This window comes from Onychomys torridus, chromosome 9, assembly GCF_903995425.1.
Source record: "Onychomys torridus chromosome 9, mOncTor1.1, whole genome shotgun sequence".
NCBI classification, from domain to species: Eukaryota; Metazoa; Chordata; class Mammalia; order Rodentia; family Cricetidae; genus Onychomys; species Onychomys torridus.
Window position 1 is genome coordinate 35,360,024 of NC_050451.1, and position 26,395 is coordinate 35,386,418.

Genomic DNA, 26,395 nt, shown 5'->3' on the forward strand with positions numbered 1-26,395 from the left:
GTTCAATTCCCAGCACCCACATGGCAGCTCACAGCTGTCTATAACTCTGGATCCACGAGATCTGGCACCCTCACACAGTCCTACATGTAAGCAAAACACCAATGAACATAAAATAAAAATAAATAAAACTTAAAAAAAAAAATCTGTAAGATGCGGATCATCCCTACGACAGGTCAACTACTTATTGGTAAGCTGACCTGACCCTCTCCTCAGATTTTTATGGAAATGTGTATTTTGAGACTTGAACTTGAACCAAGCGCACAGCCTTTTTAGTTACACAAGAGCCCCAAACTCAGGAAAGTTTACTTCCCTTACACTCTCTTCCACACCCACCTGCACATACACTTGCACACCTAACGCCTAAAATGGAAATGCGTTGGTGAAAGCCAACAGCTCATGCCATTTTCTTTCTTTTATTCATCCAAGTATTTCCTAAACACTCTCTCTGATCCCAGCCATGGATCTAGATGTCAGTCGGACAGCTGCCCTGAAGCGCAAATCCTCCTGGGCAGGAGCCAATAAACAAATATGGCTGACTTCAGTGAGCTAGGGCCTTGGTGGAAAAACGTGCTAATGAAGAGCACGAGAAAGCAGCAATTCAGGAGACTCTGGAGGCAAAACCAACAGGGTCTGGCTGATGGATGTGAGGTCTAAGAGAGGGAAGAGACCGGGAACCCTGACAGCATCGTGGCCCACCTTCAGCACCGCACCATCTATCCTTCACAGGGAGGGTTAGTATATTAGGAACACTGATACATAATCGTTAAAAAGACTGTTTCTGAGGTCCACCTTAAACCCACAACCCTTCCCAACTCTCTACAGGAATGCCAGGAATCTGTACTTCAGCCTCCACAAACTATAGATGGTCAAAATGCTACACAGCCGAGTCTGGCAGGCAGTGGGCCGAGGCTGCCAGGTTTAAATGAGCCCAGTCTGTCACTGGCTTGTCATCTGAGCTTGGGTAACTGCAAAAGGCATCTCAGTGCTAGGGTTTGTAAAACCCCACTTCTCTCTCTTTTTTTTTTTTTAATTTATGGTTTGTTTTTTTTTTTAAACTTTCTCATTCCCTTGGGGGTGGGGATATCTAAGAAAAGGAAGCAAGGACGTGGCCAGAGTACTTGAGTCTTATCCTAATTGGGAGTTTTTAACAAAAACAGAAAATCCTCCTCTGTACTCGTTCTGACCCATCCTTCAATCCTTTTCAGAAAGGTTTAAGCACTTATCTCCAGCCCTTTGCTTGCCTGAGGGCAGCCTCGGGAGAGGAGGTCCTATCATGCACTTCACCGGGGCACGGGGTTTCTTACACCTGTCCCGCAGCGGCCTGGCAGGCTCGTGCCTTTAACAACACGGTACAGCTACCTGAAGAACAAGAACCAATGTTCTCACTGCAGAGCAGACTCTCTTCCCCAAATTTCCTCACCTCCCAGAATGACAGATGACACAGGACCACGACGTTCTGCTTTGTAACAGCAGTGGCCAGTGGCCTTCCAGTCTCAATGTCATTTTGTATGTATCTACAGGGTGTGTGACGATGCTGGTGACAAACTGATCAGACTTTGGTTGTTATGGCAACTTACACAGGATCCCTTCCTCCCACCTTCTGGGCAAGGGACGGGACCCATCAAGGAATCTCTGCACACGGTGTCTTCACAGGTATGGGAGAATCTTAGCAACCTGGAGGTAGCCATGGGTGTGAGGTTTTGGGGCCTGGAAGGCTGGGTTGAGTGCACAGCCTGCTAGAGTTCCTCCAAGAATATACCTCCAGTGATCAGAAAATTTATGTAATGGGGCTCAAGAGATGGTTCAGAGGTTAAGAGCATTGGCTGTTCTTCCAGAGGTCCTGAGTTCAATTCTCAGCAACCACATGGTGGTTTACAACCATCTGTAATGAGATCTGGTCCTCTCTTTTGGCTTGCAGGCAGAACACCATATACATAATAAATAAATAAATATCTTTCTAAAGATTTATGTAATGTAGGGGACGCACTCCCACTTTTTCCCCAGGGTACTCTTGAAGAGTGAGGGATAAGAGATTTAGATAGAAATATAGGGGGGGAGAGAGAGACAGAAACACAAGATAGTCTTGGAAGGGCCTGGATCCTTATCCACCGGTCCCTCCTGCCTCTTCTAAAGGGCTTTTTTATAGGAATGCCAAGGTGTGAAGCAAAAGACCTCCCCCTGGCACAGCCAAGGACAGACCCCTCCAAACACCTGGTAACCAGGCACATGGTCAATCCATCCCCTTATGCAGCCCTGCTGGGTAAAGCAAGCTCAGATCTCACTGGGAAACCTCTGTGGGCTCCCACAATGAAACCCCCCTGAAGCCCAGAAGGAGAGAGGGAGAATGACTTCCAGACAGAAAGAGCAGGTCCCTCCATGGGGCAGAACACGCAAGGTATCTGCAGCCCCAGTGCCTTCCCTTCTGGTTCACATTGTCAACTGAGAGCACATCAAGGTTGTTACAGAGGAGTCGGCAGGTTTGAGAGCACCCAGACCCCTTCGTCAGCCTCACTGCCTGTCCCTCACAAAGCAAGCTGACTCCGGGCCCTACCAGCTGAAGCTTCTCTGGCAACTCCTTAGCTCACCCCTACCCCTGGCTCCATTTCCGCCTCTGTACCCATCTTTCCAGAATGTTCCCACACTCTCCCCTTCTCCTGCCTCAGACTCAGATGCCCAAGACCTACTTCAAGCATTCCGTCCTTCAGTAAGACTTCCCTGACTGCAGCCACCAGCACAGATATAGCCCCTCCGGAGAATCCCTGACCCTGCTGCAATGTCTGCCTCTTACTCAGTGAAGACACTACTCATTTCCAGCCTCCAAAACAAGAAGACTAACACTATCTCCCGCCAGTCAATTCTGAGCATCAACCAAGACAAAGCAATGGAAAGCAAAGTCCCTTCTCAGGGAAGCAGCAGACACAACGCGTTGGTCACCTCAGAGAAAGGATGCTCACACATCCCCTGTGTTGCTGGCTCTGTGAGCTGTGAAAGCAGAGTAAAGCAAATTATACAAGGCCAGAACCTGAGTGTGCCTGATACAGACATAATTTGAAAAGAATCTAGAATTCTGAATTTAAAAAAACAAAACAAAACAGCCTGTAGGTAGCCAAGCATGCTGGTGCACACCAACATCCCAGAACTCAGGAGACAAAGGCAGGTGGATCTCTGTCGACATACAAGTTCCAAGCAAGCCAGGGCTACAGAATGAGAGCCTATCTCAAAAATAAACAGATGACAGACAGGGAGGAAGGGAGGGAGAGGGGGAGGGGAGACAGACTGGATAGATAATCTACAGGACTGGGTCGATGGCTCAGTCAGGAAAGTACTTGCTTTGCAAGCACTAGGGACCAAGGTTGGTTCCCAGAACCCATGTTTTAAAAAAACAAAACTGAGAGGCGGCTCTCTAGGGCTTCCTGGCCACGTCTAGACTATTTGACAAGTTCTAGGCCAGTAAGAGACAGTGCTAATGGCACTCTTGAGGATGACAGTCACTCAAAGTTGTCCTCCATCCTCCACACACTTGCAAACACATGCTCCTGCGTGCACACGCACATGCACACACGTCCTAATGGGCCTTTAACAAAATCCTAATCCCCTGGCTCAGCAAACTGAATGCTACACACTTAAAGGGTAAGGTGAAATTTATTGGGAATGGTGTTTTCTATTCCGAAAACCAGGTTCATTGTCTTTCCTCCAACTACCCAATAGAGCTGCAGGGGAGCTCACATCCATCCACCACCAGAGGCTATGGAATGTCCACGCCAGAGCTGGTTCTTGCCAGGTCTCAGTGACCCTCATGTCACCAGTGACCCAGAATCAGCCCCACAGCTGGCAGATAAACCTCCTGGATGCCAGTGTTTCCTTTCACATAAATAATAACAATGACATGCTTCTATGCTTCACACAGCTCACACACTCCTTTTTTCTTTTTTTAATGCTTATACTTCCACATACATAAACACGCTTAAATTTTTTTTTGGTTTTTCAAGACAGGGTTTCTCTGTGTAGCTTTGTGCCTTTCCTGGAACTTGATTTGGAGACCAGGCTGGCCTTGAACTCATAAGAGATCCGCCTGCCTCTGCCTCCCGAGTGCTGGAATAAAGGCGTGCGCAACCACCGCCCAGCACGCTTAAATAATTTAAAAATAAAACTTGAAAGTTTTTTTTCCTCTAAGACTTAAAAACTTCTAATTTGATATTCTTCCTCCCCGCCCCCCCCCCAATGTGCTTTTCTTAAACATTCTGCCATTTAAGATGTCGACAGTTGGCTGCATTTGGCAGCTGATAAATATCACAGTTCATACCCCTCCCGGGTTAAGCCATTACCTCAGTTCCCAACAGCCAGTTCCATTTCAGGCCCTCCGGGCTCCTCAACAGCCGTGCCCAACCCTGACATCGTGGCACATCGTCATCTACCAAGTTCTCACTGTGAGAACCACAACTGAGTTACAAAAGAAAAGAAACCTCCTAATGCTGTGAAGTAGTTGACAGTTCGCGCTGCAACCTCAGGTGCAGGGAGCCACACAGGCTGGCTTTTCGATAACTACAGGCTCTTGTTGGGCCAGGAAAACACAGTCTCCAACAAACAAAATGCCACTCAGAAACACATCTGTACCAGAGTCCCTTAGAGAAAAGCTTTGATTCATGCCTGTAATAGATAGAAAGAAATCACGTGGAAACTACCGGAGACTGTTAGAAGGATCTGAAAGTTCTAGGACCTTCAAAAAAAAAAAAAAGGTCCATGCCTTTGCATTTACAGAAACCATGGCTCATCTGACTCCGTCAGGGAGAAGGGAATCAGGGCAAAAAGACTCTTTTTTTTGAGCTGAGGATTGAACCCAGGGCCTTGCACTTGCTAGGTGAGCGCTCTACCACTGAGCTAATTCCCCAACCCGCAAAAAGACTTTTTAATGAGTCCTTTTTGTTTCCACATTTTCTGTTCATTCTCCACCCCACTTCCAATGTTTTAAATCCTCTAAAAATTAGTAACAGCAGCCACTATTTTAAAGAACTGATGTAGGCGCTGAGAACTTCACATATATTCACATCAAATCCTGGCAGTACATCTAGGAGAAATCAGAGGCTTGGGGGAGAAATAAGTTGCCTCAATATAGCAAAGATTCAAATTTGACATCAATGCTCTCCCACTAATTCTCACTTAATGCTCTGTTAAACACAAAGTGGTTTTCTTTCCTCCTGAAGTATTTCTCCAAACAACATCCTGCTAAAGAAAAAAAAAAAAATGTCGCAGCAGCACCCAGAAGGTCCTCTATGTTAGGTTGGTATGTTTTTGTCATGGATGGAAAAACAGAAAAGGTGAAACACGTGGAGAAGGTTGTCACCTCTGACCCTTGCCTCCTGGCAAAGATCAGTGAGCAGGCCCGGAACAAGGGGGGCGAACCCAGGGCCGGTTTCCCAGTCCCTCAGTGTGGATGGAGTACTGTCCTCTCTGGGCATTCCCCCACCTCCCTCCAGCTCCGGTCAGTGAGTCATGGAATGAGGATATGGCTCAAGGAGGTGAAGGCCACAGCTGCAGGGACCAGAACCAGAAACAAGAGCAGACACAGGTGTCTACCATGTCCTCTCCATGGGCACTTCCGTGTGTTTGCCAAAGCCTGCACAACTCACCCCGGTCAGAGCCATCTGGCTTAGCTCTCCACCCTGGATCGCCTATGAAGCCTCCCAACAGCTCACCTTCCCTGAACTTGCAAACTGAAATATTTCATTACACTTGAGAGGCTAGCTGGCACAAACGGCCCAGTTCTTTCCCCACTCCATGAGGCTTAATTTTTAGAACACATTATTAATGGTCAGGAGACTCCAAGAAGAACTTCTGCCAAGATTTACTTGGCAAAGGGAATTTATCTCCTTAAACACAAGGAGGAAAAAAATCAGTTCCAGTTTCCTTGCTAAACTTATCACCTATTCACTGAGAAGAAAAATCAGAACTCTATGATTTTGTTTTGTTCTGGAAAAGGTCTCACTCTAGAATCTAGGCTGGCCTAGAACTCTATATAGCCCAGGCTGGCCTTCAGCCTCAGCCTCCCCGGTGCTGGGATTACCATAGGTGAGTGACCATGTCCAGCTTGACGATTCTATGTGTTTTTTTTTTTTTTAAATGAAGTCTCCAACACCCTGTTTTCCAAGGCACTTACCTTGATCGTGAGAACCGACATGGCCCTCCACTCCTACCACGTACCTCCCTCCACTCAGGGGGGGCACATGACCAGACACTGGGTAATTCCGAAGAACTTCTCCTTCCAGAGGAGGGACAGGAACATCCGGCTCTGAAGGCTCTGGCCCTGCTTCAGGGTAGGGCTGGATGCTTCTGTTCCCAAGGTCTTCCTTGCCTGGAGTCAGGAAAGTTGCATCTGCCTCTGGAGGAGCCTGGGTTCGGGTACCCATATGATTCCCAGGCTTCACTGGGTCCTTGAAATCCGGGACCTCTACCTCTCCCACAGATGCCCCCTGTTTGGTTTGAGGGTCCAAGGGAGCCGATTCTGTTTCCCGATAGGGTGGCCAGTCACCAGGGTGTGGCAAAGGAGAAGCCCGATCAGCATCTGGAGACAAGGTACCACTTTCCATGGGGCCTGGATGAGCCTTTGAATTGAATGATACATCAATTCTGCTGTGGCCTTCAAAGGCCTCCCCTGGTTCAACAGGTGGGTATTCAACATCCTCTTCATTCTCATCATAATAATCAAAATTGTCCTCAGAATAGCTCTCCAGGGCCGCAGCATGGTTGACGGAGCGCTCCAGAGCAGCTGAAGAGCGGGCTGTGGCAAGGTCGCCTCCAACTGTCGCTGGCCTGACACTGTCCAGGGGAACCCTGCTGCCGATATGAAAAGCCCATGCTCCAGGAATCCCCAGGTTGCTTAATCTAAGAGCAAAGGAAAGAGCTGATTGTTATAGGTCCCCTCATCCTCCTTCACAACTCATTTTGAAACCAAGACTACAAAGATCCAAGCCGGATTTTCCCTGTCTAACAGAAGCAAACCTTCTAGGTAAGTAACCAAAATATGCTGGAGTTTTGATATAAGCTGCCTTTTGTTTGGCATCATGTGTCCAACATTAAACCATCACATTATAAATCTGCTCTAAGCTGGGCGGTGGTGGCACACGCATTTAATCCCAGCACTCGGGAGGCATAGCCAGGCGGATCTCTGTGAGTTCAAGGCCAGCCTGGTCTACAGAGTGAGATCCAGGACAGGCTCCAAAGCTACACAGAGAAACCCTGTCTCTAAAAAATAAATAGATAGATAGATAGATGGATGGATGGATGGATGGATGGATGGGTGGATGAATAGATAGACAGATTTGCTCTACAACCCAAAACCAAATGGGATGTTCTGCTTCAGTTCCTGCCTCCCTCCAGGTTCCTGTCCTGCCTGAGTTCCTGCCTCAGCTTCCCTCAATGCACTGTGACCCAGGATACATAAGCCAAATAAACCCTTTCCTCCCCAGGTTGCTTTTGGTCAGGGTTTTGTCCCAACAGAAAGCAGACTGCAGCACCTGCTACAGTCCACCTAGATACAGAAAGCCAACCGCCATCCTTCCTGTGATTTTTCTACATCCACCTGCCATGGTTTCTCTTCATTTTCTGAGACACGGTCTCATGTAGCTCAGGCTACCCTCCAAATCACCATGTAGCAGAGGATGACCCTGAGCTTCTTCTCTTCCTTCTGCCTCCACCTCCCAAAGACTGGGATAATGGGCGGGAGCCACTGTGCCAGTTTATGTGGTACTGAGATCAAATCAGGGCTTCATGTCCACAAGGAGAGCATTCTACCAGCAAGGCCTCCCTCCCGCTCTCACTGGGCATGCTTATAGAAACCAATGTTGTAAATAAACAACACTAAAGAAGGCAAATATCCAGGCTGCTAGAAAGGCTCAGCAGGGAAGCCTGCTTATCAACAAGAACTGAGAGCTATATCCAGATTCCAGCCGGTGGAAGGAAAGCAAAAACTCCCCCAAACGGGCCCCTGCCCCAAACACACAGTGTCATTTTAAAAACTGAAAACCATAAGGTTAAGAGGAAGCCCTGGGAACCTGAGCTCATCTCCACAGCAGAGAGCTGCAGCTGGGAAGGCGTCTGACTTTGGAAATGGACAGCTATAAAAGCCTTCTAATGAGACATAAATCAGTATCCTGCTGTTTGCCCCAGTGCCTGGTGGGAAACTAACCAATTAGTTTATTCTACACTCCGAGGTCATTTGGAACACTTCCTGATAGAAAGCATTTGTCTCCTAGAAAGAAAAACTGGATCATAAAATGAGATGGCCGTGCCTTCCTGCCTGAGTTCTTGTGAAGAACATGGGAGAAAACCCACATTAAAGGCCCAGCACAGGCCCTGTGGGTAACACTTAGTAACTACTCCCTCCCCTTCCTGGAGATGCATATTTACATATTCAAAGGAACACTGCAAACATAAAGAATGTATGACCTTCATTGAGAAGGAGATTCCAGAACTAGGAAAATGACCTCCCCTTTGGAGAGAGCCAGGAGCATGCCTGGTGAGCTCCTGTAGCTCACACATGCTGTCCTCACAATATATGATTCTATGTTTAAATCCACACACTGATAATACTGACAGAATCTGGAGGAAAGAGGCCTAGAAGACAGTGCCAAGCAAAGAAGACGCTGAAAAGGAGGCAAACCCCATTCTGGACGGGCAGATGGCAGGGCTGTCACCCAAAGAAGGGACAGGCAATTCTCACACTGATTTCATGTTATTCTGTTGTTTGTATTTTGTTTCACTGTATTAAGCATGGAGTACCCCAAGTCTATCAGTCATTCTGGTGGCGTCTCACTCTGCTCTTCTCTGGGCAATTCTGATTCTTTCTGGAAAGCATCAAAGAAAGAAATGGAAGAAGATCGCCAGTGGGCCGATGGCAGTGTGCGTGTCCACGTGCATGCACGTGAGAGACACGTGAGAGACACGTGAGAGACACGTGAGACCTTTATGACTCTGGTAGGGAAACACACTAACTGCTTCTCCTCACAGGCTCTTTGCACACACACACACACATGTGCACACAAGCACTCACTCACACACATGCACCCACCCGCTTCTTGTGGCCATGCAAGAGGCCAAGTCTCTTCCCAGGATTCTGTGAATCCTGGCCCTTCATGTTGTTAGTGTGCAGGGCCCGTGCCTTAAAATCATTGTTATTTCAAGTGCTCAGCCCTCCTTCAAGGGCTCAACATACAACCCTGGGAGTGAGAGTCTTTAAGTTCCTGGGTAGGAGACAGGAAGAGAGGGGACAGAAGGCAAGGAGCTAAATTTGTTCTAGAATCTAGACTACATGGCGGGTGAGGAGACCTGCATTGCCCCTCATGGATCACAAAACAAGAAAGGACACTGAAGCTCTGTACAAAACATAATCCATGTTTCAGCTCTTCAGATCTGTGCTTGACTGTGGCTTGGCCATTTAGCCCTGACATAGGCACCTTACCTTATTTCCTTCAGGTGATTTAAAAAACAAAAACAAAAAACGAGAAGATAGCTTTACTTACCGCCTATAAGCCGAGTGAGTGAATTTTTTTGTTTGGTTTTGGTTTTGGTTTGTTTTTTTTTTGTTTGTTTGTTTGGTTTTTTTGTTTTGTTTTTTGTTTTGTTTTGTTTTTTTTTTTTTTTTAAGATAGGGTTTCTCTGTGTAGCTTTGTGCCTTTCCTGGAACTCACTTGGTAGCCTAGGCTGGCCTCAAACTCACAGGGATCCACCTGGCTCTGCGTGTGCCACCACCACCCAGCGAGTTTTAATTAAGATAACATCTGCAAACGTCTTGTCACAATGCTTAGCAGATAGTAAGTGACCAATAAATTTCTCCTGAGTTAACCATATGCCCACCCTCTAGCTGCTAAGTATGACAGATGCATGCCCAAGGGTAAGGTTTTCCTACAACCAAGTGTGACGATTCAGTGCGACTGAGAAGCAGCTAAGGGAGACCATGAAATAACCAATGTGGGGGTAAGCCAGTATTCCATAAAGCAAGGACAAGAGCCCACCTGGAGTCAATCAACCTCATACGAGCACTAAGTGGACAGACAAATGCAGAATGGCCTATGGCCACACTAGCAGAAGAAGTCATTGGGGAGACTAAGAAGCAGATTTGTCTTTGGCAATGCTGTGGGCAAGCTATCCGCATAATTTCCCTATCAGCATAATTTCAGGTGATGAAGCCAGAGGAGAAATCCTGAGTTCTAAAAGACTCATCCATTCTCCTCTTGCCTCAAGTTATATTACTTGTAATTTAACCTTCAACAATACCTGTTTGAAAGACTAAATCATGATGCCTCCTCCTGAGTAATAATTAACCTGAAAAGCTTCCATTTAGACAGTTATTATTGGATATTTTTATGTGGCTCCAAGAATAATGTTTTTCCTAGCAAGCCCCAGTGGTTCTGCAAACACACACATAATCGCTGCTGGTTCTGGTTCCTTTGCCTAAACAGCACAGGGAAAAATAAAGGATCTTTTATATCTTGGAGAGCCTGACACTGCTCTAAGGTCAAACTTAGCTCCCAGTTTGGACCCAACACCTTTCTTAGAAGCCACCAAGCTTATTATTCAATGGTATCCGGTCACTTGAGATCATGTCCCTCGTAAACGTCCTTCCAATAGACTGCACGGGCACACACTCCACATAACTTACTGGTACAGATTTTTCACAGACTGCTCAGTGTTCGTCAGGCTGAGATACGGCACTTCTCTCTTCAGGTCGTCCGCCTCCCCTCGGCAGAAACCCACCCTGGCCGGAAGCTGCAGCTGGACATTGTAGGACTCTTTCGGGCGGGTTCCAAAGAACTGAAGGCCGTTGGCAGGATAGAGAAAGAGGGCGTAGGTATCAGATCCATCGGATGCCAGGACTGCCTGGAAAGTGTTCAGCTGTGGACAGACAGGAATTGCAAACATCCTTAAACCAACAAATAAACAAAAGAAGGAAAACAGAATAGAGGCAAGGTGCCAGAGTCCAAAACCCTTTTTAGGATTTCCCCACATTGGTTTTAAACAGTCCCCTTTAGAATTTTCTTTCCAAATTACAAATATAATTTTGTAAGCTATACGAGTTACTGTTCAAAACCTCTTCTACCAATTTAGATCAATAGTTGGATCGTGCACAAGTCAAACACTGGTTAAGAAACTTCAGGATTGCAGGGAAGTGGAGGGGATGTGGAAGGGATAACTAACACTAAGGACACTTGATAAAGCCATATGAAAATCTACTTGTCAAAACACACACACAACAGAAGTTTAAAGGAATTGCTTTACATGGGGGATAATGCTCCTCCCATCAGACATAAGCTGTAAGATAAAAAACCCAGTGCAGGCAGGGCAATGGTGGGACATGCTTTAATCCCAGCACTTGGGAGGAAGAGGCAGGGGGATCTCTGTGAGTTTGAGACCAGCCTGATCTACAGAGTGAGTTCCAGGACAGCCAAGGAAACACAGAGAAACTCTGTCTTGGAAAAACAAACAAACAAACAAACAAAAACAGGAGCTCAGTGCTAGGTGTAGGACACCTCCCCCACAAGCTGTCATTGGTCAAGGGTGTCGCAGAGACGCCACACCAATGCTGCCTCTTGTGATGGCTCAGGGTTACCCACCAGAATGTGAGGATAAGGAGACCCTACAGCTGATGACGCTGCACACGTAGGTCAAAGGCCTTGGAGAAATCAACCCAGGACTAACCAGGAAGCTTCCACCCCCGCTAGCACAGGCTGCTGAGGAAGAAAAGGCATCAACAGTATCCCCTACTGAGACCACTGAGAGAGCTACAAAACAAAAGCTCTGGCAAGATGTACAGGCGGGGCAGTGATGCTGGGCACACGCCTTTAATCCCAGCACTCAGGAGACAGAGGCAGGCGGATCTCTGTGAGTTCGAGGCCAGCCTGGTCTACAGAGTAAGTTCCAGAACAGCCAAAGCTGTTACACAATGAGACCCTGTCTAGGGTGAAAAAATAAAAAAAAAGGATACACACATGGGTGCGGTAAGCGGCATGGATGTTGTGAGGATAATCAAACTCTTTTTGGGTGGATTTACAGCCTGCTCGACAAGAGGAAACTTCTGCCTGGTATTGTAAATCTGGCCAAGAACTCATGGCTGGGGAGGTTCCAATGCCCTAAGGGTGAACCTATGGCTATGATTTTGTTCAATGGATATAAGAGCAAACTGTCTTCTAAATACCTACACCTTTAAGCCCGTAGATTAGTGCAGCTCTCTGTCCTCATCAGGGGAGCATCTTGTTCGGTGGCTGGTAGTTCGTGTAGACTCATAACTAGTCAAAGTACAGAGGACACACTACCTGTGGAGTGCCATCTACATCAGGTGGTCCCATGTACAACATCTATTTCCCTGGAGGCTCAGGGAACATCACAGAAGAGTTGGAAGGAATTTAAGAGTCAGAGGTCAGAGGGAAAGGGTCAAAACCATGCTTGTCGATGACAGGACTGTTACTCTCATGAACACACAGCAGGTGTGGTGACCCCTACAAGATCAAGCCACTCAACATTCCAGCACGGATGCCGGAGGGCACAGAAGCCCCCACCTGCAGCTGAGCAGATACTTACAGTCGATCACTGCTAGGGAGGAAGAGTAGGTATGGTCCCTGGTGGGTGGACCACGCTCCATGGTGACCCCTCACCCATGCCCATGTGGGCTGCACTAACTGTACACAGTGGGCTATTAAACCAAATAAAGGACACAAAGTTGTGAGCGGACAGGAGTAGAGAACGAGGGGGAGTGAATACACTGAGATACATTGTATGGATGCATGAAATTCTCAATAACTTGAAAATAGTCTATTTAAAATTTCCAAGGTTGTTAAGTTTCTCCAGTCCAAACTCTTTTGAGAGGCTGAACAAGGAAAAAAATTAACTTGTTCATCCCCATACCCCAAGTCCCAGTTTGTAATCTGTGTCTCGGCATCTCTCATTTGGATCATCCATCCACCCATCCATCCATCCATCCATCCATCCATCCATCCATCCGATGTCCACTGCAGGCAAGCTTCAGTCAGGAACTGGCTGAGCGAAAGACCTGTTCTCACAGCCAAATTCTCTTTTTATCTTGTCACACTGCAGATGAGGAAAAAGACCCAGAGACTTGCAAATGTGCTTAAGGTTGGGCAATGAGTTGTAGTGGCAGCCAGCAACCTCAGAGCTCACGCCCTGCGAGTCAGCATGTGAACTCTGCTAAGACATTCAAGGATCTGTGCTCCGACCCAAACTCCCCTCCAGGCTTGGCTTCACTACACCCTCAACACAGGGTTTAATAGTTCCCACTCCTACCACGTGTTTTGATGCTGTGTTCGTATTTCCCCCGGCACCTAGAAAACCCTATCCTTCAGGCACTAGTCCCCTGAGGCTCGGTAGTGTGATTCCCTATGGAACCCTCCTGTCCTCCAGCACCCCCTCCATTGGCTTCTGGTATGCATTCAGCTCATGTTGCCTGGTTTAGTTTTAAATTCCATTCACTAACCAGTTTGAATATTAATTCAACAGGGCCGAGTACCTGCAGAGCCAAAACATCATGTTTGATGCTTTCGGGTTCAAGAAGGAGCCAGGGTCAGTGACTAGGGCCCCAAGAGCCCACATTTTCAGGACAGAGAAACAGCCCTGGAACAGACTGGAATTTTCGGGGAGTTATTGGGGACAGGGATGGTGGCAGAAGCCACTGATAAAGGAGGGTGTTCAGGACGTCAGAGTGGGGGTGGGGTGGCGTCACAGCGGCAGCCAGGGAATGTAGATAAACACTGCAGGAGCCCAAGGCAGTCAGAGGACAGATGGAGCTGAATTAACACCCGGTGACTCCAGAATCACTCCTTGGTGTTTCATGTACTCAGTTTCAACAGGACCTTCCTGCCTTTAGCACCTTCCTCCACCAAAGAATTAGTTCAGGGATTGTGCTAGATGCTACAGTCTGTTTCTCTCATTGATCCTATTTGTTTTACAATTCAAGAGGGAAACTGGGAAGAGATTTTTTTTTAAAGACACATGCTTTATAAACAAGATGAATGAATGATAGAAAAGTCATTACCTCCCCCCCCCCCTTTTTTTTTTTTTTTTGATTTTCCGAGACAGGGTTTCTCTGTGTAGCTTTGCGCCTTTCCTGGAACTCACTTGGTAGCCCAGGCTGGCCTCGAACTCACAGAGATCTGCCTGGCTCTGCCTCCCGAGAGCTGGGATTAAAGGTGTGTGCCACCGCCGCCCAGCATTACCTCCCCATTTCGCTAAACAAGTCAAAACCCGGCAGAGGAACAACCTCAGATTTGAATAAAAGGAAGGAATGTGTCCTTGTGGTTTTCTGTCTCATTCTATAACTTCTCAAATGTCAATTTTACCTTTCCAACATCTAATGCTATTGATTAGACTGAAGCTGGGCTGACAAAGAAATGTAGATATGAATATGGTTTCAAGAAACACCCAATCTACGCACTCCTCTGTGCTCTCTACCTGGAGGTCTCCTTGCCGTCCCTGTTCGTTTTGTTTTGTTTTTAAAAGGTTCCTTTATTCAGCTCCCACTACACTGACAGTTATAGTCGTAGATGATCTCATCAGCAAAGCCTGACTCTTCCTCAAAAGGTCCAAATCTCTCAAAACTGCCATCGCAGGTATATGACTCACACATGTCATCAGTCAGGGTGGGCCACGCACTACAAGAGTTTTATTTCAGTCACAACAAAGTTCAACTAGGGAGATAAAAGACGCAGAGCGGAGAACCTCATCCTTAAATAACCAACTGTGGCAGCCCCTGGCATGGCGGCCACAGTCAACATCTCGAGATAAGCGAGAACCCAGGTTCTAAATTTAGAGAAATTCTATAAGATAAGGGCTGTCTACGTCTGGAGAACTGGAGGGGGAGGAGGGGAGGGAGGCCTGGGGAGATGTGAGGAGGGCTGTGATGAGGGAGTCTGGATTTTAACGAAGGAATCTGCACCTCCAGTGCTTTGTTTATTCATGTCGACTAAAATGCCCAAGTGTCTTTTTCCATGTCACCTTTTCGACAAGGACTCAAGTGTTTAATTTCCTTGTCTCCACGAAAATAGGCAAATACCAGAGGAAAAAACAACAAAAACTTCCTTTTAATATAATTTATGATCCCAGAGTACACTCCAAAAGAGTTGAGCTGCTTGAAAACTACCCACACATGAACAGACCCCTTGTCAGGCTACAGACGTCCACACAGAATCGTAAGAGGCCACTTCACAGGTCCTGAAGGGCCCCTCCTCACAGATACCCTTTGACTGGTTTCCAAAGGGAAAGGCCCTCATATTCCCAGAGACAAGCTTTCTAGGAGCCCTGAGGGCTCTGAGGCTCTGAAGGGAAACCCTCAGATGGACTGCCAAAGGCTGCACAAGGTCACTGGCTCTCCCCTTCCCCGGAATCCCAGAGAAAAGAGGGCCTCTCCACAGGGTGAGGAGCAGTGCAGAGAGCAGGCCCGAGCTGCCCAGCTACAGTCTCCAGTTCCCTGTTGAGAAAGCAAGCCTGAAGCCTTCGCAGAAACCTTGCAGGAACCTCATGTCCTTCCCAGAGACGGAATATGGCCTGTCAGTGTTGACAGGACACTGGCAGAGCCAGGCTGACGGAAATAAAGCATGCCATTTGGCAAGAGAAAAAAACATCAGCCAGCATAATGCCATCCTTCCCACAAGGGACCTACCTAGCCAACCTTACCAAAATGATGACGAAATTAGAAATGAGGTGATCCCTTCATGGGGACAAAGTTCACTGTCCATCTTCCTAAGGACACATGTTCTCTGCATTGTAAGACCAATGAATTCTGGCCTCCCGTGCTTGGTGTGAACACCAACCTCCTCTCAGTGAGTTCTGCTTCCCCCATTCCTGTGGGACAGTGGCATTTGAAGGGTGTTCCCTATTCACCTCTGTACTGCAGAGTTAAGAAAAATGCCCAAGACTTTCACATTCCTGATAGTGTGTCTTCCCTCATAGGCAGGCTCCAGGAAGACACGAGCAGCTTTTAACCCATTTTCAAAATATCTAGCTATTCTCTATTCTCTTTGACGTCACAGACTTGTGGTAAACTACACACACACACACACACACACACACACACACACACACACACACTTTCTGGAATGAACTTCCAGAAGTTAAAAAGCAAATCCAAAGTTCTTGATCAAATGACTGTCATCTTTGCACCAACTTAACATGCACCATCCAGACCTCCATTGGCCAACTGTGATGGGTACTATTGATTGTCAATCAAACCGTACCTAGAATCATCAAGGAAACAGCCACTGGGCATATCTCTGAGAAATCATCTTGGTTAATTATGATGGGAAGACCCACCCTAAATATAGACAGGACCTTTTCCCTGAGCTGGATTCTGAACTGCATATGAAGGAGAAAGCTCAGAACCAGCATTCACCTTTCTCTGCTTCCTGGCTACAGCTACAGCGTGGCCACAGCTCCATGCTTCAGGTATCCCAGTAAGAGGAAAGTGGCTAACACAGCATCCTTCCACTCATCTCTAATTCACCGCTGTCCTATACCCCGTTATCCTCTTCTCAAGCATCAGCACCCCCCCCCATCCTTCTCTCAGGACACAGCCTAGCTAAACACAAGCTCTCCTGCCACCTCATTCTCTATTTCCATTCCAAACTCAGCAAAATTCCTAGTCAACAAAGGCATTTCACGTACCGCATAACTCAGTTCTCAATAACCCCTCCCCCAATGAAAACACAATAACCCTCCCTTGAAAACAAAAACACACAGAACAAAAGAGTACACATCAGTACTCAGCTCTTTGCTCTCTGAAGTGACAATTCAAGAAATCTCAGATTAACTGGATGGACCAACACTTTCTTATTTGTTCACATATTTTGTGCAGTCACACCATGACGTTCCTGCATGCCAGGTGGAACATCCGTGGCATCCAGTGTGAACATCCACGCAGAGAGCGAACACTAACAGAATCACTTTACACTGTGAGGATGTCATTCCTGAGTCCGTTTCCGGTAACGGAAATATTAAGATTACTACACCAGATGTAAAAAAAAAAAAAAAACTATGTAGAAACCACAGATCCTCCAGGCAAAGGAGATTAATATGTGCCAAAATCTACCTAAAAAACCACAAACTATCAAACCAAGAACTCAATCCCAGGGCTTTCAAGTATCTGGAACAGCCTTCACAGGAGTGACTGAAAACACATCCTGTGTACACAGCTCTCATTGAACAGAGCAAATCCTGAAGCCCGAACAGCCCATGGCAATATCTGAAGAGTGACCTGGATTGAAAAGTTAAAAAGACAGAGGAGCTACAGAATTTTCTCCATCCCACTCCCCAATGAAAAAGAAAAGAAAAACAGACACAGCCGGGCGGTGGTGGCGCACGCCTGTAATCCCAGCACTCAGGAGGCAGAGCCAGGAGGATCTCTGTAAGTTCCAGGCCAGCCTGGGCTACCAAGTGAATTCCAGGAAAGGCGCAAAGCTACACAGAGAAACCCTGTCTCGAAAAACAAAAACAAAAACAAAAAAAAAAAAAAAAAAAGGATACAGTGATTCAGAAAAGCCTCCAAGTAAGGAGTCCCTACTGAGGGCCAGAAGGTGACTCAGCAGATTAAGCCCTTGCCTAGAAACCCGAGTTCAATTCCAGGAACCTACATGGAAGGGGAGAACTGGTACCAAGAGGTTCTTCTTCTGAACTCTGCATATGTACTATGGTGTGTGTACACACACATTATACAAACACACATACCATACACATCATGCACACACCATCCACACACATACCATCCACACACTATACACACATCATACCACGCACAAACCATATACAAAGACACATACATAAATACCATGCACACACACACCATGCACAGTGAACACACACCATCCACACACACATCACACACACCACCCACACACATGCATAAATCATCCACACACCACATGCACATATACACACATCATATACATACCATGTAGACACATACATCATACAGACATATTCCTATATACACACATACATAATACACACACATCATACAGACATACATATTCACACCCATCATGCACACACAAATACATACCATACACAACAGACACACATCAAATCACACACAGCCATATATATCATACACACACACACAGACAGACAGACAGACACACACACACAGACACACAGTAAGATAAAATGAAATAAACAACCAAATCCTTATATAGAGCTCTACCATGGCACTGTTCCATGGCGGGAACAAAAGGACCAGCACCTGGTCTTATCAAGCCAGCGTGGGAAAGAACATTCCTGAGCACCTGCACCCCTTAGATTTCAGTGAAAAGCACACCTCAGCTCGTTCTTACGACAACCCTATAAAGCCGGGACTGTCACCTCATTCTACAGCTTAGAAAATGAAGGCTGAGGGGCCACCTCTTCCAAGACCACTTCTGGAAGTGTCTTCCACCTCGTCACTAACTTCACAACCACTGGAAAGGCTTAATGAGGGAAGAATTATTGGGCCATTGGATGTGGTCAGGCATAAAGGACTCACCCGAACTTCATGAGGTGTTCAAGTCCCAGAACCGCCAAACTGAAGGAGTGGGGAAAGGGTCCAGTGTGCCAAGGGCTTGCTGTGCAAGCATGAGGACCTGAGTTTGATCCCTAGAACACACACTTTAAAAAAAAAAAGTCATGGTGTCTTAGGTCTGTAATCTCACAGTTGGGAAGGCAGCCATGGGGAGCTTGTCAGCCAGCAACCCTAGATTGCTCAGCAGATTAAAGGCATTTACCATGCAAGCCTGAGGACCAGAGTTCAATTCCCAGCTCCCACAAAAAAAGTAGAAGAGAATGACTCCAAAGTTTGTCCTGTGACCACAATGCATGTCACAGCACACACATGCCCCCCCCCTCCACACACACAATAAATAATCATGTAAGAGGTGGAAGGGACCTAAGGAATGGCACTCAAGGTTGTCCTGTGGCCTCCACACAAGTACACGCACGCACGCACGCGCGCGCACACCCCAAAAGGAGAAAGAGTCGAAGAAAGCTGCTGATGAAATGAGAACATTGACAAACTAAGCTCATCCCTGAGTGCTGCGACCTTCTAGTCAAATAAGCCCTGGTACTCCTGGGACCCTGCCCCAAGACCCCAGAGCCTCTATGCAAACACTCTTGCTCTAATTCTTCTTCATATTTCTTTTTTCCTGTTAAAAAAGGCCAATTCGGGGTTGGGGATTTAGCTCAGTGGTAGAGCACTTGCCTAGCAAGCACAAGGCCCTGGGTTCGGTCCTCAGCTCCGGCAAAAAAAAAAAGGCCAATTCAGCCGGGCGGTGGTGGCGCACACCTTTAATCCCAGCACTCGGGAGGCAGAGGCAGGTGGATCTCTGTGAGTTCGAGGCCAGCCTGGTCTACAGAGGGAGTCCCAAAAAAGGCCAATTCAGCTTAACTCTCCTCAGGAGCAGCAGAATACTAATTTGAAAGTGACAGTGACATCACAAGTGTCCCTCCCTCCCTCCGACTTCACTCCAGTCCACACTTCTTTTGAAGGAAATGTAGCTCCAAGAACTGTCCAAGTCCTAAAGCCACAAAGAACAATAAAATGCAATCCTGATTTAGTGGAAGTCTTCTGGGGAAAAAAAGCGCAACTGGTACTCTGCTTTCATGATTCCTGCGTAGAAAAGAGGTCTCGCATGAAAAGTATGAGAAAGGAAACCACTGAGAGCCGAAAAGCTTGCCTCTGCCTCACTTAAGGCAGATCTGGAACTCATTTTCTCTTCTGTCATCTGTGATAGAATTCTTGCACTTATCCTCTAGAAGACAGTATAAGAAAATGTAATGAAATACAAGCACTGGTGACCTAGTTACTTACATTAGAAGTGTTTATTTTGTTTTCTATTATAAGCTTGTCACACAGGATTTTAGGTAAATATTTAAAAAATAATGAATGAATGAGTGAGTGAATGAAACCTAACAGCTGAGCCTATCTTCTCGAGCCCTCTAGCTGGCCCAGGGCACAGTGGGCACAAAGAAAACACAGTGTTGGAGTTGAATTCTGCTGTACTCTACTGAACTGTAATTAAGATGTCAAACCCATGCATTACAAGGTTAGTCAGTACACAGAACTAGATGTCACCTGTCAAGTAAGAAACCATAATTTCAAATGCCGTTTCCTTCCAGACCTTTGCTGGACTTTAGGAAACAGGTTTCTTCCTTTAAGAACACAGAACAAGCACAGCCACCATTGGTTAGGAATCAGTGACAGTGGGCAAGCTCTTATCCTCTTAGGGAAGACTGCTATTTCTGTAGCTAAGAAACACTACGAGTTGAAGTAAACATAAACATGGCTTTGCTCCTGATCCATGCCATTTAACACCAAGGTGGAATTTCACAGAATTTTACTCTGTCTCTACCTACACCAGGAAGGAGGCAATCTACCCTGACCCCACCCATGCCCATTTCACATGTTGCCAAGACCCAAGCCTGGGTGCTTTCTCCAGTGAGACTGCAGGACATAGTCTCTTGCAGAGCAGAAGGATGCACACTGTTACCTCAAGGGCAACGTGGCAAAATTATTAAAAAGTGCAACCTTTTTGCATGTTCCTGGGATGTCAGCTAAGGCTGTGCACTGATGTGACTCTTAAAAAATCGTTTCATGGGGCTAGAGAGGGGGGTCAAGAGCACTTGTTGCCCTTTTGGGATGCTAGTTCAAATCCCCAGACCCACGTCAGTCAGGCAGCTCACAACTGCCTGTAACTCCAGCTTCAGGGAGTCCATGCCATCTTCTGGCCCTACTGACATCAGCAGACACAAAGACACATACACATGAACAAAATAAATAAAAAATTTTAAAAGCGCTTCACAGTATTAATTATAACAATTAATTATAATAAAAAATGGAAACAGCACTGAGAACTGTCGTAAATGCACTGGGTGAGATCTGATATTGTCATTATAATAATACAATATATAAATACAGTGACTGGGTATATATACCATTCGGAGGAAAAAGCGCTGATACTGTGAACCCAATACTGTTAATGGCAACAATGATATTCGTAAGAAATAGCTGGAAATCTAGCCTGGTGGTGGTGGTGGTGGTGGTGGTGGTGGTGGTGATGGTGGTGGTGGTGGTGGTGGTGCACACCTTTAATCTCAGCACTCGGCAGGGGCGGGCAGATCTCTGTGAGTTCCAGGCCAATCTGGTCTACAGCCCAGTTCCAGGACAATCAGAGCTACACAGAGAAACCCTGTCTTGAAACAAAACAAAACAAAAACAAAACCCAACAAAACTGGAAATCTACCCAAAAAAATGTTTAACGATGATCGTTCCTTTTTTAATTTCCTGAATTTTCCAATTTTTCCTTCAATGAACATATCTTTAGAAATATTTGTGTACTTATAGGTTCCTCCAGAAATAAACTGTAAAATGCCTTAAGTCCCCAGGGTCTTTAGTATCTGTACCTCAGTCTCTCATTTCATTAAAGCTGTTTTCTTTGCCGATTTAGCCACATTATGGACCCTTAGAACACGGCCAGAGCCAACAAACTTCACTCCCAAAGCGCCTAAGCACTGGTTTCATCCGGTTCAACGGGCAGGGGAAGAAACTCCAAGCCAATCCCTTAGTTCCCACTCAAAATCCAAGCCCATCCCTTCAATTTGCTCAGCTGCAGGGCATCCCTCACTTACCTCCCCCGAGGGCGCAGCCCCGCGCCTGACCTCCTCGTAGGCGCCCACGTGCTCCCAGGTGGCCAGGAAGGCGTGGGTAGGGGTGAAGCTGGACGCGGACCGCGGGAAGCCTGTGCGCACGTAGCGGGCAGCCAGACCCAACACAGCCGGGGAGGTGTCCTCGCGATACAGGATCCGGCCCCGGCCGTGACTAGTGTCGATGTCAGCCAGGAAAGGGGCGATGGCTGGGAAGTCAGTAGGAAAGTCATCATCCACATATTGAGTCTCCCTGGGGAAGTCCTGGGTGGAGATGATGCCGTTGGTGCCCACCTGCAAGAAGGACCAGGAGGAGGGTGAGATGGTTCAGCGGCTAAGGACACTTGCCTCCAAACCTGACCACTTGAGTTCCAGGACCCGGACCCACTTGGTGGAAGGGAACTGGTTGTTCTTTAACCTTCACACGCACGAGGTGACGCGTGAGCTCCGCCCCCCCCCCCAACAATTTTAAAATGACCAAAATAGTGGCGGTCGCTCCAGCCCAAAATGCAGCCACCACGTTCCAGTCGTACGCGCCTACCTACCCTCCCTTTGAGGAAAAAGGAGCTCTGCTCGAGCCAGAAAGCCTCCCTCTCCTGGATGATTAGGAGACACATCCAGGACAACTAGCTCAATTTCGTGGACGGTCCTCACCTCTACCCCACCTCTCCAGTGTAGTGCGACCCACAGGTGTGGCCGCCCTGGAGCCCGTCCATCTTTCCACTACAGCACGTCCTGGGCGCCGCGTGTCCTTGAGAAGACAGCTCTACCGGCGTGCACAACATCCCACCGCCCCAAACGCCAACTCCCCTGGCAGCCTCAACATGGCCCTTCTTTCCTGCCTAGGATGCCAAAGTATAAGAGTAGGGTCTTTGCGGCCCCTTGAGAGATGATCCTTATTCCTGCACAGCAGGGGTCACGAAGCTGCAGCACCGTGGCAGAGCCTGGCCCCTAGAGAGACGACAGCTGAGCATGGAGGCTGGTTGTTCCATTCCATGGACACCCTGGGAAGAAGCTACGAGACTAGCACCCAGCCGCGCACCTCCAGGACCTGAACTTACGTAGAGATCGCTGAACTGGGCATCGTAGAAGCGTAGGGGTACTGCCAGCTTCACGGCTGCTGAGCTTTCGTCGTCGCCCTCTGGCAGCAGCTGGTCTCCCCGCGACTCTCCGTAAGGGAAGAGCTCGTCAGGACGCAGAGCCCCGACTCGCGACAGCAGCAGCAGCAGCAGCAGCAGCGACGGCGGTGCTAGCCGCCCGGCTGTCGGGTCCCGAGACATGCTTGCTCCTCCCTGGCTCTGCCCTTCACTCCGCGCGTCTCTGCCCGCCGTACTGCCTACCAGTCACCGACCTGGACCTCTGGTCCGCACTGCGGGCCCGCCCAGCGCGCTGATTGGCTACGACTCTTGGACATTAACCAATCAGCAACTCTGAGAAAGTTCGCCAGCGGCCACTACATCTGGTTCTCATTAGGTTTTCTAAGGCTGTGGTAGTTTGCTGGAGCGGCCGGGCCGGGAAGGTGAGGCTGCTGGCCCGTTGCTCCTAGGCTGTTTCCCCCCCCCCTCCAATACGGGCCACCACGCTGCAGGAGGTGACCTCACGCCCTGGCGGGACCCCCGGCGCGCGTGCAGCTGTAGGCTGGAGCGACTGTGCGCGCTGGGCTAGCAGAGCGAGGGAGGGTGATGGGTGACACCCTGGGGTTCGCGCCCTGCCCTAGGGTCGGGGTTACCCCTCTCGCTGGAGGCCAGACCCTTGGATAAAGATTCAAAGGAGCTTTGTCTTGATCCCAGGACTGCTCCTCCCCACCCAAACTTCCTGCTGAGAAGCTCGGCTTTGTGAAAGGCTGAGTCCCAAGTTCCTTCCAAGCGTTGGCTAGCGCTGGGATGAGTCTACCACCCTCTGAAATGTCCTCACCAGTTGTTTGCCTTCCCTGGGGAAAACCGCCCCAGGGCAGGCGGTGAATCCCACTGCGTGTGTGCATGCTCTCCTGAATTGGAGCCTGGAGTGAAGCGGCCAGGCGCCAGGGCGGGTCCATCAAGTGTTTCTCCCGAAGCCTGGGAGTATAAGAATTGTCCTAGCAGGAGGCCACAGAGTCCGTAACCTGAGCTGCCCCGCAGGATTGGAAACCTCACAACCTAGAAAGCAGCTGCGCGGGTGTGGAGGAACCCCCTCCACCATAAACATCCCTTCTGCAAAGTCTCGGGAGCCGGACGAGATTTTATTACCATTTTATTATCAGGAGCTTGAAATTTCCCACATAGTCTGTTTTCTCTCTCAGCTCTGCCCACCCCCACCCTTAGAAGCAAAGGTAGTTTAAAAGAGAACGGGGGCGGAAGAGGCTTAGAAATAGTTTAAGACACTCTCAAAAAACAGCTTTCTCTTTGTGTTTTTCCCAGCTAAGTAATTCTTTAAAACCCAAGGGGTCAAACACTAAAATCCTTTAATACAGGAGACTGTAAGACTCAGAATCAACACAACAGAAAAGGCCCCAAAGCAGTTTGCTTCCCCAGGCTGGAGAGGGGGCTGTGTTTGCGCTGACAAAAGCCAATCTTAGGCTTGCACATATTTTTCTCATTTTTTTTTTTTTCTGGGACCAAGTATTCACATTTTGCTGAGGACAAAATGATGTCTCAAAGACAAGAGGTGATTTGACTTGTCCAAGGTCACCTTAAGTGACTCTCCCATCCCCCATAAATTCCTCCACTGGCCCATGAGCTCTCCATTCAGCACAACAACAGCTAACTTTGATTGGTGGTCTATCCTACAAATTTGTGGAGAGGCAACCTGCAAGATGGAATGCCCACCTCCTGATTTCCTAGTGTTCACTCCCTTGTATATGCCCCCCCCCCCCCCCCCCCGTGGGCTAGCCTGTGCATTCTAACCAGCAGAATTCCGCCATAATGATGATTTACGACCCTTCTGTCTTGCTGGCCAACACTGATAATCTCCATTGATTCTGAGGAAGGAAGATACTGTATTCAGAAGGCAATATTTTTTGCAAAGAACTTCGGACAGCCTCTGGCCACCAGTGAGCAAGAAACTAAATTCAGCCGGGTGGTGGTGGCGGCATCGGCGCACAGCCTGTAATCCCAGCACTCGGGAGGCAGAGGCAGGTGGATCTCTGTGAGTTCCAGGCCAGCCTAGTCTACAGAGCTAGTCCAGGACAGGCTCCAAAGCTACAGAGAAACCCTGTCTCGAACACCCCCCCCCCCCCGAAGAAAAGAAAAGAAAAGAAAAAGAAACTAAGTTTTGCCAAGAGCCACAGCCCTGGCTGACTTGGGGTGCAGCTTGTGCAAGACCCTGAAGCAGAGGCCTCAGTTAAGCTGACCCAGATTCCTGAGCCATAATAACCCTGAGACTTACTAAATACATGTTGTCTTAAGCCATTACATTTAACAGGGGCTGCTGTACAGCAATAGATTACAGAATCTATTGGCTGGACACTGTGCTGAGGAAACTAAGTTTGGAGAGTTGTTTCAAACGGTGATAATTGCCACATGATCGGTGTGTGTCAGAGCTTAAATTTGAACCCATGTTTGTCAAATCTTTAAACCTCTACCCTCGAGCTCCAATTATATGGATGCAATGGTATTTTTACTTTGCAAAGCAAGTTGGGTTACTTCTCTTGCTTCTTCTCTTCCTATGGCCACCAACTCACAAATGCCACCTCCTGTATTTCATGATGCCAGAATAACTCACATGCTAGTTCTCTTCCCTACAATGGGTTTTCCCAATCAGTCTTTTTTTTTTTTTGGTTTTGGTTTTTTGAGACAGGGTTTCTCTGTGTAGCTGTGTGCCTTTCCTGGAACTGGCTCAGTAGACCAGGCTGGCCTTGAACTCACAAAGATCCACCTGCCTCTCCCTCTCAAGTGCTGGGATTAAAGGAGTACCCACCACTGCCCAGCTTTCCCAATCCTTCAAGAGGCTTTCCTGGAAAGCACAGCCTGATCTAGAAGCCGCTTCTTGCTTAGCACCTGCCCTGGGCTTACCGTGGTGGTATCTCCTCTCACACATCCCTCCTGTGAGCCCCTTAGCCAACATCGGTGCATTTTAAGAGCAGGAATTTTGTCAGACTTGTCACGATGCCTAGAAACTCGAGACATGTTTGCTGAGTTAGTGAAGTCAAGCAAGGCATGCTGGGACTAGGACCCAGGTCTGCTGACTCAGAACTTTCTTTCCCCTCTGCCACCTTTTCTACTAATGAGACCTAGTTTGTAATCCTCCTTACCAGGCTGCTTAGCAGCCCCCCTACCACAGTTCTCCAGATTTCCTCGTTCTCTCATTCATTCAGCCAATATTCCTGCAAGCTTACCATGACAGGTAAGGTAGGAAGGCTCTCATGACCTAGCCTTTGACACTACAAGCTCATGATCATGATCAGGTCTAGTAAACAGAGCACAAATACTAGGCTGTAACATTCCATGCGCTCACCAGCAAAATGGGCAAACTGGCCTTTGAAACTAAAGATAGCACTAGCTTTGAATCGATGCAATCTGAGGACCCAGGAGAAAAATGGTTGAAATGAACAGCCCTGTTTTCCTGAATTTTTAAAATATGAGGCTTTGGACAGCTGTGCTTCAACAGACATTCCTTGGAGCTTTATTCCAATTTATTTTTAAAAACTCTGGCACCAAAAGAGAGGCTTCTCCTTTAAAAAGTGTCACTTTGTGTCTTAGGGAAGAGAAAACCTCTCATAGCTGTTTCGGTAGTCAGTGTGAAGAGGGAAGAA

General features: G+C 47.7%; 1 protein-coding gene across 1 annotated transcript in view; it reads right to left on the reverse strand.

The window, feature by feature from the left end:
* The window catches only part of Nid2 (nidogen 2), a 60,799-nt gene extending 37,772 nt beyond the window's left edge, over window positions 1-23,027 (reverse strand). Inside the window, exons 1-4 of the mRNA XM_036199007.1 lie at window positions 22,728-23,027; window positions 21,652-21,960; window positions 10,655-10,887; window positions 6,155-6,879 (exon numbers count right to left, since the gene is read on the reverse strand). Of these exons, the coding sequence (XP_036054900.1) occupies window positions 6,155-6,879; window positions 10,655-10,887; window positions 21,652-21,960; window positions 22,728-22,946 (1,486 nt within the window). The 5' untranslated portion in view covers window positions 22,947-23,027. The remainder of the gene's footprint in view (window positions 1-6,154; window positions 6,880-10,654; window positions 10,888-21,651; window positions 21,961-22,727) is intronic.
* Between the last annotated feature and the right edge of the window lie 3,368 nt (window positions 23,028-26,395).